Source organism: Peromyscus maniculatus, chromosome 8 (genome assembly GCF_049852395.1).
Source record: "Peromyscus maniculatus bairdii isolate BWxNUB_F1_BW_parent chromosome 8, HU_Pman_BW_mat_3.1, whole genome shotgun sequence".
Lineage (NCBI taxonomy): Eukaryota > Metazoa > Chordata > Mammalia > Rodentia > Cricetidae > Peromyscus > Peromyscus maniculatus.
Window position 1 is genome coordinate 35,163,044 of NC_134859.1, and position 16,866 is coordinate 35,179,909.

At 45.0% G+C, this 16,866-nt stretch overlaps 1 protein-coding gene across 1 annotated transcript; it reads left to right on the forward strand.

Annotated features, from left to right (window-relative positions):
* Positions 1-6,276: 6,276 nt before the first annotated feature.
* Positions 6,277-7,219, forward strand: LOC102928700 (olfactory receptor 1f45-like). The gene has a single exon (XM_006997701.4). It carries the CDS (start codon positions 6,296-6,298, stop codon positions 7,217-7,219), a length of 924 nt encoding a protein of 307 aa, XP_006997763.2. The 5' UTR covers positions 6,277-6,295.
* The last annotated feature ends 9,647 nt before the right edge of the window (positions 7,220-16,866 follow it).

A 16,866-nucleotide genomic window follows, 5' to 3' on the forward strand; every position in this document is an offset into this window, starting at 1 on the left:
GCAAGGATGTTAGCTTCACTAGAACCAAGAGCGACAAAGACTTATCGGAACATGAGAGGATTATCAGCTTTCCCCTGTTCCAGTGTTTGCAATCAGACACTTAAGGAAGTCAAAGGGAGGGTCCTCCACCAGGGAGGGCTTTTTCCAATCAATCAGTCAAACCCCAAACCTTGCAGCAAACATTATTTATAAGACGAAAGAAAGACTAAACCATCTCTCCTCTGAACCTGGGGACAAGGTTAGAAGTATGTTCTGACCACGTCATTTCATGTTTGCACTGGAGTCCTATAATGGTGCAAGAACAAGAAGATGTAGAGATTGAAATGAAAAATAAAAACACTGAAAGCATTTGCTGGATACAGAAAATGCCAAGGGACATGCCAAAAGAAAACCAAAGCAAGCAAACAAACACAGAAAACCCACAAAGGAAAATATGGTCAGGTTTTAAAGATCACAGTGTGTAATGTCAATACTCAAAACTAAATTGTTTTTCTATATGCCAACAATGAAATTTGGAGTAAATATTTTTTGAAGTACACTTTATAACAGTATGGTATACAAAGCCAGTCCTGGTTGTGTTTCAGATGCAAATGAAACCCCAATTTCCCAAACTCTAAAAGGCTGTCCATTTATCTAGATATGAGCTCAAGTTGGACTAGAGTGTTTCTGGTAGTTAGATAAAAGCCAGCATTCCTCAGGAATTTGTGAAGTCAGTTCTCATCTGCTGAAAGGTGTAATTTCCTTTATGTCTGGCTGAAGGGACACATGGCTACCCATGGTGCCTATCAGAGCCATGCTGACTTCTAGGCCCCTTGGTATCACAAGTACCTGTTACCCATGTCCATGCTGGCATCCTGGCCCTCTCACCTCCTCTACCCCAAACTCCCTCCAGCTCAGGGCCTTCCCTCCCCACAGCTCCTCATCCCTCTTATATCTCAGCGATCCTCCGGCCTCACTATTTTCTGCTCTGGCTAGTCTCACTACACTTCTCTGTTCTGTTTCTGGTTGTTCTCTCTTCCCTCACAGACAGCCCTGGCCATGCCCAGTCTGTTTCTTTCTCTGTCTGCTCTGAACTCTTCCCAATACTCTGGCTCTTCTCTCTCAGATCAGCAATAGAAACCTGCCTTCCCTTTACCCACACCATGGCGTGGTCATGTTTGCACCATTTTTGCTGTGCCGCCTGTATACAGTGAGATCTTTAATCCCAGCTCTTGGAAGCCTAGACAAAAGGGTGTGATTTCCAAGTATTCATGGGCTATGTGGTGAGACCCTGTCAGAAAAGAGAAAAGAAAGAGAAACAATTTTTAAAAAATGTATGCAATGTCTTTATCTTTTTAAGACATTTTTTAAGAATTACATTTCTCTTACATTTTTGGTTGTGAGCCTAGCCTTAACAGCTGAGCCGAGCGGTGGTCGCGCACGCCTTTAATCCCAGCACTCGGGAGGCAGAGGCAGGCAGATCTCTATGAGTTCGAGGCCAGCCTGGGCTACCAAGTGAGCTCCAGGAAAGGCGCAAAGCTACGCAGAAAAACCCTGTCTCGAAAAAATAAAAAATTACATTTCTCTGTCTGTCTCTGTCTCTGTCTCTGTCTCTGTCTCTCTCTCTCTCTCTCTCTGTGTGTGTGTGTGTGTGTGTGTGTGTGTGTGTGTGTGTGTGTGTGTGTGTGCATGTGTGCTATGGTGTGCATGTGAAGGTCAGAGGGAAACTTTTAGGAGTGAATTCTCTCCTCTGGCAGTGTATATTCTAGGGATCAAACTCACACTTAGTGTTAAGTGTCTTTACTTTCTGAGCAATCATGCTGCCCCTACAAGTCATTTTGTGTTTTGTTTTGTTTTGTGTTTGACAAGCTGAAAGAAGAAAAAGAAGAGTCCAATGGTTAGAGAAATACATGGTATTGAAAGTTCAGAGGAAATAAATTATTTTTAAAAACAGTGAATGGATTTATTGCTGTCAAATCAAATAACTTAAAACTTCTTTTTTAAAATAGATGAGCTTAGTCTAACAGTTATATGAACAGGGAATGAGTAGACTAGCAAAGTCATTCAGAGAAAACAACGACAGATAGAGATTAATATTGGGCACCTTACTGGTTGCAATGAAATCTTTTTGTAAAAACCTTTCATCAAGTTGAGAAGCCCTTTGATTTGGGATTGGTTGAGAAGTTTTACACTAATTAATATTTTTACAATTTTTTCAAGTGCTTTTCCTGCATCATTCTTATTCTTGTTATAGAAGCCACTGCTGTAGGGTTTGGTAACTGATTAATACTTGACAGAGGGCTCCAATTTTGTTTTGGGGCCATCCCAAAAATAATGATGACTTTCTTTGGTTTGTAGTCTGATTTCTAGTAATGTATTCATTAGATTTGGGCATCAAGTTCGTGTTCACCTTAACTTCTACTGTTACTTGACAAACTTTTACATTGTATTGCTATATGATACAAAATATTTATATATTGTGATACTACATTTTATATATATATATACACACATACATACACACACACACACACATCAGTAAGCACCATCTTATCAGAAATGATGAAATATAAATAATTAACCAAGAATAGAGCCCTGAAAGTGAGCACCTGTTCAAGAACTGACTTTCTGAGAATCCTAATTTTCAGTGCCCAGACGGAATACAGAGTGTGAACACTTCATCCTTGTCTCTAATTAGAACCTCTGAGAAATCCACCCTGGGGGAACACAAACTTGGCAGCCACCTTCATACAGGCACCATCTCCAGGGATGGAGAATCAACATATTCACTCCCAACCATCCAAGCTTGACCAGAGAGAGCCACATGCCTCATTCTAAATGTTCTCTTCTAGGGAGGAAAGGTCCTTCCTTTCTCAGCTTCAAGTGTGGATTTCTCAAAACCCAGCCTCAAAAATGGCAGGAGCAGAGACAGAACTTACCTGAAGACACCTGACAGCAGCCCAGAGCACCCAGGTAAAGTGGCTGAGGGAGCAGCAGAGGGCGCCCCCACATCAGGCAGACTCCCATGGACTTGAGCACATGGGTTGACAGAGAAAGCACTTCATTCACCATCTGCCTCTGACCAAGTTCAAAGGAGGAAAAGCATCTCACTCCTACATGTCCATGCCTTGTCCTCCATGAGGTACTCAGCACTAAGACACAGTGGAAGCCGCAAAGTGGGCAGAGCAAGCAGAAGGACATAATGGAGGTTAGTGGGTTAGGAGCTGTACTGCAGGCTGCTACAAAGCCTGTTCAGAAGTGAGGGGTGGGGGCCAGAGAGGGAGTGAGGGAACGAGAGAGACAGAGAGAGAAACACAGAGTGAGATACACACACAAGGGAGATAGAGACAGAGACACAGAGAGAGACAGAGACAGGGAGAGACAGAGAAACCGAGACAGAGAAAGTCATTATTGTACCCTGGTCTTCGTATTTGTTCTCTGCCCATTCCCTGGCGTGTCCGGGTGTATAATGAAGGTGTCTCAGACTGTGGCGGCTTGGATGCTACTGGAACCAGCTGTGGACTGTTGACTCCAACTGGAGTCCAGAGACAAAGCCTCCTTTAAGGTGCATGGTCTCCAACACCCAGTGATGCAGACAAAGCTGTGCATCTGGCATCTCAGACACTCTGGACAGGTCCACTACTCCAGAAAACCAATGCAGCAAAACAGACACACATTAGGATACACACACACACACACACACACACACACACACACACACACACACATCCCGAAGGTTCTTTTTTTACAGTCGTGGCAGCAGAATTCTGTCTCTAAACAGAGGCTTAAGAGGAAGTGGAATTGAAATCCAAAAGCTAGAGTTCAAGAGCCAAACAAAGGGGCGTCCATGCATGACCTACCATGATGCACTGGTGTCCCCTGGAATCCGTACACCTAGGGCTTAAACCATGATGTTAGTATTATTTCCAGCAACTGACCATTCCAGTGCCCACCATCTCTTAATGAACAGCGTAAGAAAATATGGAATGACTACAGCTTAATGCTCTCAGGACTGAGCCTTAACTGTGGTCTTGCCCCACTGAAACAAGTTGTCTTTACATCCCTTTGTGCATCTTTTTCTATTTCTTTGATAGGAAACTATCTGGCTTCTAGAACATTAACATCTGCAGTCAAAGGATACTTTTGTTGGTCCTTATGAACTATTGATCATTCTGTCTCATCTCTGCTTCTGCAGTCCACTGACCCTGTGACCCATTGGAAGCTTATTCTAGGTTTTTAAATTCTCATTTCACCATGAAAGCACTGGGATAGAAGACATGTCTATGGTGCAGAGTTTTATGTGGGTTCTGGGGATTTGAACTTAGGACTTCACACTTACATGGCTCATGCTTGTCACACTGAGCCATCTCCCCAGGCCTCCTTCTAGATTTTACTGTTGTCGTTACATTGTTCTACATCCATGGTAACATTCTGAAAGTTAACTTGGATTTCACAAGTCAGGGCTTTGCTCCATTTCCCTCTCACGGTATAGTGGCCTCACTGTGTCTACCATACAGGCATCCTATAAACAACATTATCAGTTCCCATGTCATGTTCTGTCCCAGCAGCCAGGCCATTTCACATGAGAGTTGTCACCTCTTCCCGTGGATCGCCCCAGCTGCGGTGGGCGTCATGGCCGCACCTGGGGAGCCCTGCGGGCACCAGTGCGCCCCGCGCCTCCTCCTGTCCGCGCGGCCATGGGGAGGTCGCGGGGTCGGGGCGGCGGTGGGGGTCCGTCCCACGGGCCTCTCCCTCGCTCCCCGCCCCCGACCATCCGCGTCTCCCGCCTGAACGGAGGGTAGGGGCCGCGCCGGTCTTCCCCTGCCGGGTCCGCACACCAGGCCGCGGTTTTGCAGCCGACTTAGAACTGGTGCGGACCAGGGGAATCCGACTGTTTAATTAAAACAAAGCATCGCCAAGGCCCCCGGCGAGAGTTGACGCGATGTGATTTCTGCCCAGTGCTCTAAATGTCAAAGTGAAGAAATCCAATGAAGCACGGGTAAACGGCGGGAGTAACTATGACTCTCTTAAGGTAGCCAAATGCCTCGTCATCTAATTAGTGACTCGCATGAATGGATGAACGAGATTCCCACTGTCCCTACCTACTATCCAGCGAAACCACAGCCAAGGGAACGGGCTTGGCGGAATCAGCGGGGAAAGAAGACCCTGTTGAGCTTGGCTCTAGTCTGACTAGTCTAACTAGTCTCCCCAGGGTGACTCTCCTCCCTTTCTCAGCTTAAATTGCCTGGCATCCCTCCATGGGCACTGCAGTCCAGATGTGATCCCGACCTCCTGGCCATGGTTATTTCCTAGCCTTGGGATTGTCTTTTAAGATGCCCATGAATCTGCATTTTATCCACCTGTGAAACCTTTTTTCTCCAATAGGAAACCATTGCACTTAGACTCTGTATGCGCCCCCCTCTTCTGTGTGCAGAAAGGAGGGTACACTGCACACAGGAGTCCGGCCCACAGCTCAGGTGAGCAGACAAACAGCTGTGAGCTGTGGTGAAAACATCTTAGTATCTAACAGAATGTGAAGACACAACAGCCAGTCAAAGCCTATTGGCCTCCCCAGTTGTGAGGAAATAGAAAAACCACAGCACAACCTCTGGGTTTATAATATATGACACTTAGTAGTGACTTTTCAATTGATTACAATTTAATCAATGGTAGCTAATATAACATAAAAATTGTTGGGGACATTATACCTGCCTATCCTCCCAGCCATCTGGAAGTTGAGGCAGGAGGATTACTTACACTCAGAAATTCCTGATCAGATAAAAGAACATGTACGTAAAAGTGTGATTGTGTGCTGTGTTACAAAATATCTATGTGCGTGTTTGTGTATGTATGTGTGTTGTACATGGTGTGTGTGTTCATGCACCTATGTCTGGTTATGTTCGTGTATATGTGAGCTTGCATGCCCATATGTGTCTATGTGAACACAGAGAACAAGACCATTAGATTGTTTTGAACTCTCACTGACATCGTTCAGCAATTTTTGATAAGACATGTAGTTGCCCACTCCTCAGTTTCTTCATATATACAGTGAAATGTAGTACATCAATTCCTAGACTGCGTTAATTCTTGTATAAAATGCACATATATATGTCACTAGGAAACAAGAGCAGAGTCAATAAAATCATAGTCATTAGAATTCAGTCCTTTAACAATGGCCCACTCATTGCTATAAAAATACATTGTATGGCATTTTATTAGCAGTTAATTCTCAAGTAACATTTTCCAGAGTTTATAAGTTTTCTTCAAGTGTTGGTGAATGATTTCACTACGTGGGTCTCACTCTCTTTCCAAAGACATGGAGGGTGACAATCAGACGATCACTACAGAATTCCTCCTCCTGGGACTCTCTGAAGAGTCAGACCAAGAAGAGGTTGTCTTTGGAATGTTCTTGGGGATGTACATGGTCACCATCTCTGGGAACCTTCTCATCATCCTGGCCATCAGCTGTGACCCTCATCTCCACACACCCATGTACTTCTTCCTGGCCAACCTCTCCACTGTTGACATCTGCTTTTCCTCAGTCTCTGTCCCCAAGGCTCTGGTGAATCACATGGTGGGAAGCAAGTCCATCTCCTACACAGAGTGTATGGTCCAGATGTACTTCATGTTCATATTTGGCAACATGGACAGCTTCCTGCTGAGTGTGATGGCCTATGACCGCTATGTGGCCATTTGTCACCCACTACACTACACCATGATGATGAGGCCCAGACTCTGTGTCCTTCTGGTGGCCATATCATGGGTCATCACAAACCTGAATGCTCTCTTGCACATTCTTCTCATGGTTCAACTCACCTTCTGTTCCCACAATGCAGTGCACCACTTCTTTTGTGACCCCTACCTTGTCCTGAAACTCTCTTGTTCTGACACCTTTATCAATGATGTCACAGCCTTCACTGAGGGTGCAGTGATATTTATTACACCATTTGTATGCATTGTTGTTTCCTATGCCTACATCTACTCTAAGGTCTTGAAGATGCCCTCTGCCCATGGAAAAAGGAAAGCCCTATCCACATGTGGATCTCACCTCACCGTGGTCTGCTTATTTTACGGGACAATCCTAGGAGTTTATATGCACCCTATTTCCTCCTACTCACTACAGGATGCAGTGGCCTCTGTCCTCTTCACAGTGGTGACACCCATGGCCAATCCCTTCATCTATAGCCTGAGGAATCGTGACATCAAAGGAGCCCTAAGGAAGATAATTCTCAGATCCTAGAATCTGAAATTTCTAGAGCTAAGAGGACTCCTAGACGTCATGCATTTTTTCATTTTTATAAACAGACACTCAGACTGGTCTAGTGCTCACATGACCTTGCCTTGGATTAGTGATAGATGATGGTGATTATGCTTTTGATTTGGATGCTGACTAATATTCTCTGTCACATATTTTGAAACTTATCTCTGTGGTGATATTTGTAATCTAAGTAATAAAGCTTGTCTGAAGGTCAGAGAATAGAACCAGCCACAGAGTTAAACATAAAGGTGAGGCTGTGGTGACACACATTTTTAATCCTAGCACTCTGGAGGCAGAGACCTGTCTGGATCTCTGTGAGTTCATGGCCAAGCTGAGATTGATCCAGTCTAGAAGAGAAACAGAACCAGGCAGTGGTGGCACACACATTTAACTCCAGTATTTGGGAAGCACACATGCCATTAATCCCAGCATTAGGAAGGTTGAGAAGGGAAGTGAAATGGCTGGGCAGAGAAAGGCGTATAAAGAGTGAGGAGACAGGAGCTAGAGAGCCTTTCCAGCTGATGATTTAGGGACATTGGGTCAGAGGATTCATGGAGTTGGCAAGGTGAGAATTGGGTGTGGCTTGTTCCTTTGTCTCTCTGATCTTTCAGCACTTACCCCAATATCTGGTTCCAGGTTTTTATATAAGACCATTTAGGATCTGTACAACATATCTCTTCAAAGGGATGATTCGAAGACTCTTATTTCACACACAAGAAAGATTGAGAACATTTGGAATCATTCTGAACTGGCATATGTTAACATCCCCTGAGATCCCGGCTCCCACAGTGATCAGGGGATTTTAAGAGATGATGGAGTCACCTACACCTATGGCCTCAAACAGAGCTGTGGTTAGCCTGGTGAATGACCCACAGGAAGTTTAACTCACCCATGCTAGAAACTAGAGGTTGGTTATAGAGTGCTCCACTCTCAGAGGCTCTGGTAATTGAGGTGTTGTTGATTCCATTTTGTCCCAGACTGGGGTCCCTTTCCTACTTTCTACAGCTCAGAACACTACCTCTCACCTTCTCTTTCCACCTAACATTTCAAGGTGTGGGTTTTGTTCCTCAGCATGACTCTTAGGGCTGCCTAGGAGATATCCCGAAGCCTTGGATAGCAGCTCTGCTCACCCATAAAATGCACATGTCCCTTCTTGTTCTCATGGGCTCCAGGAAGCAGAGATTTCCTTACAAAGCTGAAGTCTAGAGTCACAGTCATGCCTAGGGACATGGGGACATCAATTAATGTCAGGATTACAATTGGAACTTGGAACTTCAGAGTCCAGTCCAAACTTATTCTGGAACATGGGTGGGAGTGTCCAGAGTTCCAGCCCTCATGTAATGTGTACTGAAGGCCAGATGTCTAGAATGTTAGCTGTCATATTTCCTCATATCCAGACGGTTCTGACTTCCAACTCCTGCATGGGACCAGTCATCAGTCAGTCTTCAGTAGCTCTCCCTCATGGTCTCTGGGTCCTCACTTCTTTTCTTCCTCCATTCAGCTGGCTTATGGGTCCTTCCTGTTCTCACCAACAGCTCTGTCCAGAGTCTGTCCTGGCTCTGAATATGGTGATCTTCATCCTGGTTCATCTTACCACATCTTTCTCTCCCTCCACATCTCTTTCTTCCACACAGGCGCCATTTGTTCCTCCTCAGGTGTCAAATGGGTCCTGTCACCCAACTCTTAGAGACACACAGGAGATGTAAAATATTCTTTCTTCATGTAGTAAAACTTAGTTAGTGATTTGGCTGCAGGATTTCCCTACAGACACCACACTCTCCTCCTGGCCCCTCATGGACCCAGAGTGTAGGACCCACCGGTTCCTGGTGACTCTGGGAACAGACTATAATCTCCCCACAGTCTCCTCTACTCTGGCGGCAGGAATGTCTCAGCCTGTGTTTGTCACTGTAACAAATAACACCCTTTGCTAACATAATGCTGGAATCAGAGTCCCGGGCCAGATGGTTACTGTTGTGGTTTGAATAAAAATGTCCCTTGTAAGCTCTCATATTCGAACTCTTGGTCCCCAGCTGGTGGCACTATTGGTTTAGGGGTTTAGGAGGTGTGGTCTAGCTGGAGGAAGTATGCCAGCAGGGGTTATGTGACACTTCAGTTCACTCTCTCTGCATCATGCTGGCCTTTGAAGATGAGTTCTCAGCTTCCCCATCCCACCGCTCGCTTCCATGGTTCTCTGTTACGATGGACTCTTACCCCTCTGGAACCATAGGCCAAAATAAACCCTCTCTTCTGTAAGTTGTCTGGTCACATTTTTTTTTTCACAACAACAGAAAAGTAACTAATACAGTTACTCTTATATAATGGTCAGATTTCTTTTTCTTCTTAGCGTCAGATATTGATAAAGTAGGCCAGGAGTTCAAGAATTGAGAGAGCAGTCAGATTCTCAAAGGGGCAACTTTGAAAGTTAAGACTAACTTCAGATTTATTTGGTAAAGTCCCCAAACAAAACTGAGCTGTGGGCAGACAACAACAATTTTAAATTAGGTTCTATCTATCAGACCTATTGGATCTGGTTTCTCAGGGATTCAGGTTTTTTTTTTTCTTTTAAATCTTTACTTACTCTTTGGTAACTTCACACATGAATATGGTGTGTTTGGGTCATAAGCAACTTTAAAAAAGGGAAAGTTAACATTCTGTCATGGGTCCTCAAAATGAACCAGTGAACAACAGCTGGCCACACTAAACGGCCCCAAGGCTGATGGGTAAACAGAGGACAGTAACTAAAGTTAGCTGTGATATTACACATATGGAAATCTAATAGGAAGATATAAAGCTGAGAAAATCAAGAAAGGGCAAACAGACTGCATTACATGATTGGTTGCCTCCTGTTTCAGGCACCGCATCCTGAGTTAGGGGCCGCAGTCAATAGCCTTGAAGTGACCACAGAGGTAAATTATCAGTAATGGACTGTAGTTATTTCTTCATGTGGCCAAGGAGGTAGAGCCTTTTTCCACATCCAAGGATCAAGTCATTGAAGGCAGAACATACTTGTCATGCTAAGACCCCATAAACTGGTTCTTAACTCTTTTCTTAAAAATAAAGAATTTTTTTTATGTATTTACCTTTGCCACCTCTGTCTCTCTGTCTCTCTGTCTCTCTCTCTTTCTCTCTCTCTCTCTGTGTGTGTGTGTGTGTGTGTGTGTGTGTGTGTCTGTCTGTCTGTCTGTTTGTCCTTATGCATGTGGAAGTCACAGTACAACTTGTGGGACAGTTCTCTCCTTTTGTGAGAAATAAATCATTCTGGTCCATTTTCAGTATGAGCGAGCACTCATCAGGGACTCTCAGGCTAGCAGAGGCTCTAGGCGCATATCTAGCAGCTGGTGCCTGCTTGCCTGAGTGCTTCTGAGTTTATCCTAGGATTGAAAAGTTGATTAATTGCCGGGCGTTGGTGGCGCACGCCTTTAATCCCAGCACTCGGGAGGCAGAGGCAGGCGGATCTCTGTGAGTTCGAGGCCAACCTGGGCTACCAAGTGAGCTCCAGGACAGGCGCAAAGCTACACAGAGAAACCCTGTCTCGAAAAAAAAAAAATAAATAAATAAAAGAAAAGTTGTAGCCGACTATGTGACTGAGCCCTCATATCTAGAAATTGCTGGGTGCATGTCAAGCCCTAGGAGGATGGGGTGTTTGGTGGGGACTATACTATTATTGTATCTCCCTGAAAAACTCAGCCAATGAGAAATTTAGGGACAGGGCAATAGAATCAGGAACTTAAGAACCAGTGTTCTTGCCTCATTTTCTCAGGGCTGATGCATGCTTTGTGGGGTCATAATAGTTCACTGTGCTGCTCTGCGTCTCCAGTGCTGTCCTTTACTTTTTTTTTTTTTGCTCATTTTATTTTATTTGTATGGTGTTTTTATCTATATGCATGTCTGTGCACCATGTGTGTGCAATGTTCAAGGAGGCCAGAAGAGAACATCAGATCTCCTGAGACTGGAGTCACCAACAATGAGCGCATGGGGGTTCTGAGAATCAAACCTGGGTCCTCTGTTTGAGCAGCCAGTGCTCTGCACCACTCAGCCCTCCTGGACTCCTATTATGAAGTGAGGATCATCATTTATCACACTGCTGCCATGTGGGTGCAGGGGATTGAAGTTGGGTCATCAGGCTTGATAGCAATCCCCTTGAACCACTGAGCCACCTCACTTGCCCTGGTTCTTTGGTTTTGTCCAAGTTCACCTGTCCTGTCTATTTGTGAAGTTTACTATTCCCCTGGATTCTTTTTTGATTATAGTTCCTTGGCCTACCTTCTGATCTCATTGGGTAGGTTCTTCAGGGGACAAGTCTTGAATCTTAGGCAATCTTACCCAAGGACCAGGTATGTTTGAGCATTCCTGTGTGTTTCCCCTGCTGGTTTTTCTTTTGTGGGTGGAATCCATCCAAGTTAAGGGCCTGTGAGCATTAAGAAAAGGCATTAGATTGCTCCCTTTATGGTGTCACAAACAAGAGGTTGACGGGTCATTTAGGTCAACTCAGATGGAAATGGTGACCAGGAAGGAAGAGCCCCTTTGGTTTATCAGCCTAGGCCCTGGAGTGCTTGTGGCCTACAGACCTAGATACACACTGTTCTGGGCCATGAGAACTAGAGGCTTGTTGACAAACTATTTTAAATGATTTATTTGTTTGGGCATGGTGGAAGATGCCTTTAATTCGAGCACTCAAGAGGCAGAATCATGAGGATCTCTGTGAGTTCCAGGCCAACTAAGGCTACATAGCAAGACTCTGTTTCAAAAACAAAAACAGAAAACAAAAATTATTTTTATCTTGTGAGTGTGAATGTTTGACCCTGTCCCAAGGCAATAAATTGGAGATTGATAGAGGATGGCACCAGATATCTTGTTCTGCTTTCCATTTGTCAACATGCAGGGATGCACACCAATACCTATATGTGTATGCAACAGACACACATACAGAGCTCACAGATTATGATTTTTGACCAAGACAAAAGTCAATCAAGAAATACCAATTAAAAAAAATATCTAGAAAGTAATCCCAAATATTGGAAATCAAACAAAACACTTCTAAATCATGCATGAGACAAATGGTGCTTTATAGTAGCGTTGCCAGGGTTCCCAACCAAACCCAAGAGAGCTGCCAGAGGTCTGAGAAGGAGAGTTTCTCCTCACATACCATATATCAATGGGGCCTTATTATTCTCAGTCTCCAACCAATGAAATGACATCCCCATTGTTTCTGAACACGTGACAGGACCATACTTCCAACAAAAATCTCTGTGTTCAATGACGACAACAAAGACAAGAGCAGGAGCAGGAGCAGTAGAGAAGATCGTTTGAATCATTAGGTGGATGGGAGTGCCCCACCAGCCCTGGCAATGCCCTTAAGACACAGTCTTCCCATCCTAACCTGCACAGGATGTGAGGACAGAAATCTGACTCTCCCTGTGCTCAGAGATGAGATCTGTACCGACTTTTCTGATGCTGTAATGAGACACAAAGGCCAAAGGCAACTTAGAGAAGCAGCAGTTTATTTTGTCTTCCAGTTCAGGAGGGAGAGTCCTTAAAGCCGTGAAGGCCCAGCATGGCAGTGAGAAGAGGGGGTTGGCTGACCTCATGTTCATCCACACACAGGAAACAGCAAAGAGAACAGGAAGTGGGGTGAGGCTAGAAACCCTCAAAGCCTGCCCCCTGTGATGCACTTCCTTCAGCAAGGCTGTTCCTCCTAAAGGTTCGCACACAGCACCACCAGCTGGAGACCATGGGTTCAAATCCAAGAACTTAAGGAGGCCATTTTCTCATTCAAGTCACAGCATGATCATTATCACCTACTTCTCTGCACTTCTTTCTTGACCCTAACTTGTAAACAAGAGTGAGCCAGACACACAAAAGGAGTGTCACAGGATTTCCCAAAGGATTATGAAACCTGAAACAAACCTCTGAATGCCTAATGAAGAAATGTGGGGATGCATAGACACATTTTAACTATGTTAGCTCTCTTCATAGTCAATGTTCTCCTTCCTGGAAGATAGAAGGTTGCTATGAACCTGACTGTGATTAACCCTGCCTCTTGCATCTGATGTAGCACTTCTCACTGGCATCACATATAGATGCTCACCACCATTGGAGCTTTAATAGCTCATCACCAAACCTACTGGAAGTTACTGAGGATGTGACTGGAGAATGAGTGAAAAATCCATCTGGAGGAGAGAAAAAGCCGATAAGATCAGTGGTGCTAATGTCTGTGGTGGGTAGGTCTAGGCAAGAAGAATATGAGCCATGAAGGTATGCCAAAAAACTTCCTTCCTGCCAGCCACTTCAACTGCAATTCACGACAGAGAAGATACTTCACACCTATCTTTAAAAAGATTTTGAAGAAGAAATGTGATTAGAAAAATGTTCCACCACCCACTGAGTGTCCTGACATGACATCTCTGATACTTTAGAAATGCATTTGCCCTGTGTTCACTTCAGGATGCTGGAGTGTACGCCACTGGATACACAGGAGGACACCTCATTGCCTTGATCTTCACTGGGCTCATAGTCCAGACACATGAAGCTCCAAAGTGGAGCCCTAGCTGTAACCACCTCTGATTGTTTTGAGTTCAATGATGACAGGCATCACTTGGAGATGCACTTGTCCTCCTTGGTATTAGGGGGTACATGTGAGCTTTGTGAACCATGCACATTGGGTGGAACTTGTGAAGAAGGCACATTAGAGTAGAGGAAAGTAAGTCCTGCATGGTCTGGATCCCAGACCCTAGGCTGGAAGGGTCTCCAGTGCAGAGAAGATGCTGCCCTGGTTACTGTGGACCAGATGGCAAGCTTGGGTACAGCTACACCAGTGAGGAGTTATTGTGGCTGGGTTCAAGGATGCCTCTGCTCTCAAGGATGGCAAGGGCTCCAATGTGAAACAGAAAACAGATGGAGGAAGACCCCTCAGATAGGGACCTAACATGTCATATAGAAGAAAGTTTCATCATACAAACAGTTTCAGGATGGCCACATTCACTGTGAGGCATACTGTTAGCTGTCAGCTGGTCAGTCTGGAGTTCCCTGGGGAGTCTCATTGAGGGATTGTGTAGATTTGGTTGGCCTGTGAGCTTGTTTGTGTTGGGTTATCTTGAGGTGGGAATATGTGCCCATGATGAGAGGCAACTATTCCCTAGACAGATGATCCTAGATTGCATGAGAGTAGAGAAAGGGAGCTGAGTACTAGCATTCATACATTTATTGCTCTCTGCTTTTTATAGATGTATTGTGATTTTCATTTGTGAGCTCCTGTGGCCATGACTTACCATCAATGATGGACTGTAACCTGGAGTTGTGTGGTGGTTTGAACTAGAATGGTCCCCATTTTTTCATTTATTAGAGTGCTTTGTCCCTAGTCTGTAGAGTTGTTTCAGAAGGATAAGGAGGTGTGGCCTTGATGAAGGAGGTGTGGCCTTGATGAAGGAGGTGTGGCCTTGATGAAGGAGGTGTGGCCTTGATGAAGGAGGTGTGGCACTCACAGTAGGCTTTGAGGTTTCAAGATCTCATGCCACACTCAGTCTCTCTCTCTCTCTCTCTCTCTCTCTCTCTCTCTCTCTCTCTCTCTCTTTCTCTCTGTCACATACACACACACACACACACACACACACACACACACACACACACACATCAGGTAGCCTAGCTGAATCAGCAAGTGTTAGTCTTGTCTCAAAAGACAGAGTAGAAAGCACCTGAAAACAACACAAAAGGCTAGCTAGCCTCTGGCCCACACATGCGCAGACATACACAGTCACACAGACACTGATGCAGATACACACTTACACACTCACACACAAAACAAATGATAGAAAGCCAGGGCTGATGTCTGACGTTTGTCCTGTGAACAACTCAACATGCATTGTACACTGTAAGTTTTAGCTTCAGTCACTTGTGACTTTACTGTGTTCTGTAGACACCTGTGGTACTGGGGTCGTATTGTAAGTGAATTGATGTCTTTCCCACATACACTAAAAGAAAACTCACAGTGAAAAGGAGTGAGGATTTTAATTGAGTGATATTGGAAATTAATTATATAGAAACATAGAATGTTTAGAGGGAGAATGTGTTCTTTTAAATGCTTACATTAATAAAAATACAAGACTGTGGATATGTACTTATGCAGGAACTAAGTTTGTTCCCACTCGTATTTCTTTGGCCCAAGCAGACAGAATGCAAACACTGAGCACTGAGCACATACCCCTAATGAGGACCTCTGAGGAATCAACCCTTGGGATGCCCCAGTGTGACAACAAACCTCTCACCCTCTTGGAAGTCCTGATCTCCAGAAACAGAACCTGCATCTCTTTGTTTTCTTGCCAACACCTAGGCGTCACCAAAGACAGCCAGGCATCTCACTTAGTTGTCCTTGTGAGGAGAACGCCCTCAGTTCTCACCCCATACTGTGAATTTCCCCTCATCCAAGTCCAGGATGGGAGCAGTAGAGACCTGGATTCTGTGAGAGCCTTGGAGAGCAGCAGGTGAGATGGCTGGGGACACAGGCTAGGGACCAGTCCATCCAACAGCACTGAAGCCCAGAGACACCTCCATAAGGAATGGCATTGGGAGGGGGCACCCTCAAACCTTTCTGAAGCTAGCCAAGTCCAGAGGGAAATGTTGCTTGTCCTCCAAGTGGATAAGGAGGAGACATCTAGAGATAATGATGCTGTGAGAACAGGCTCCTATCAGCTTTTGCTGGAAAGAGATTCCCTCTCAGACATGCAAGGTTGTCCTATTCCATGCCAAATTTCCTGTTTATGACAGTTTCTTCTCTGTGTTCATTGACTGTGACCCATGAGTCTATAACAAAGGGGTCTGAGACTTAAGCTACTTTGGATGCTATTCTGAGCCCCATATATGGACCTGGGCAAGTCTAGGAACCACTCAGTTTTAATTGTACAGTCCATGGATCCAAGCTCAGGGACACAGCTACATCAGAGATTTCTGATGAAGTCCTTCGCACAGCTCACAAGAGGCTGGTGGATGAAAGCAGATGTCACCTTGCTTAATTCCTCAAACCAAGCATCACTGTTGATGATAGCAGCTCTGTCTCTCTACGAGGAAGCTGCAACGGAGGCTGACTTCTCCCTCAGAGGATGCCTGCCACATATCCAGTCAGAGTGGGCCCAATTAAGGGTGTGACATGTCTGAACACACTGCTTTTCCAAGGAAGTGCAGCTTGCTGAAGTATCACTATCTCTTTCCCGCAGGAAACGTGCCTATGCCGGGCCACCTCCTGTCACAAGTACCTCAGTAGGAGAGCACAGGGGATTTTCACCTTGTTTCAGAATGTGATCTTAGCACCAATTTCAAGTTTGAATGCAAATCCCCTTCAAACTGCATTTCCTCTCTTCTCTTCGTCTCTGCTCTGGGAACACTGTCCTCAGTCTGGCACTCTTACATCTGTCTGACTTACAGGAAGGAATGCTGTCTGTCCTTAGGACCACCAGTCTGCTTTCTTACATCTGTCTTGGCAGCAGGGGTCGAACTTCCTCCTTCGCCCCTCAGCATGTGGTGCAGCCATAAGCCAGCAACACCACAGGACCATTGTCTAGGTTACTCTACCCCTGCTCCAACACTGTGGGTCTAGGAGTTACTCTAGGTTTTTTTTTTAAAAGAATTTTTCGGGGGTC

Bases quoted from the DNA above. Each gene is read 5' to 3' on its own strand.
- LOC102928700 (XM_006997701.4), top strand. From the start codon at position 6,296: ATGGAGGGTGACAATCAGACGATCACTACAGAATTCCTCCTCCTGGGA.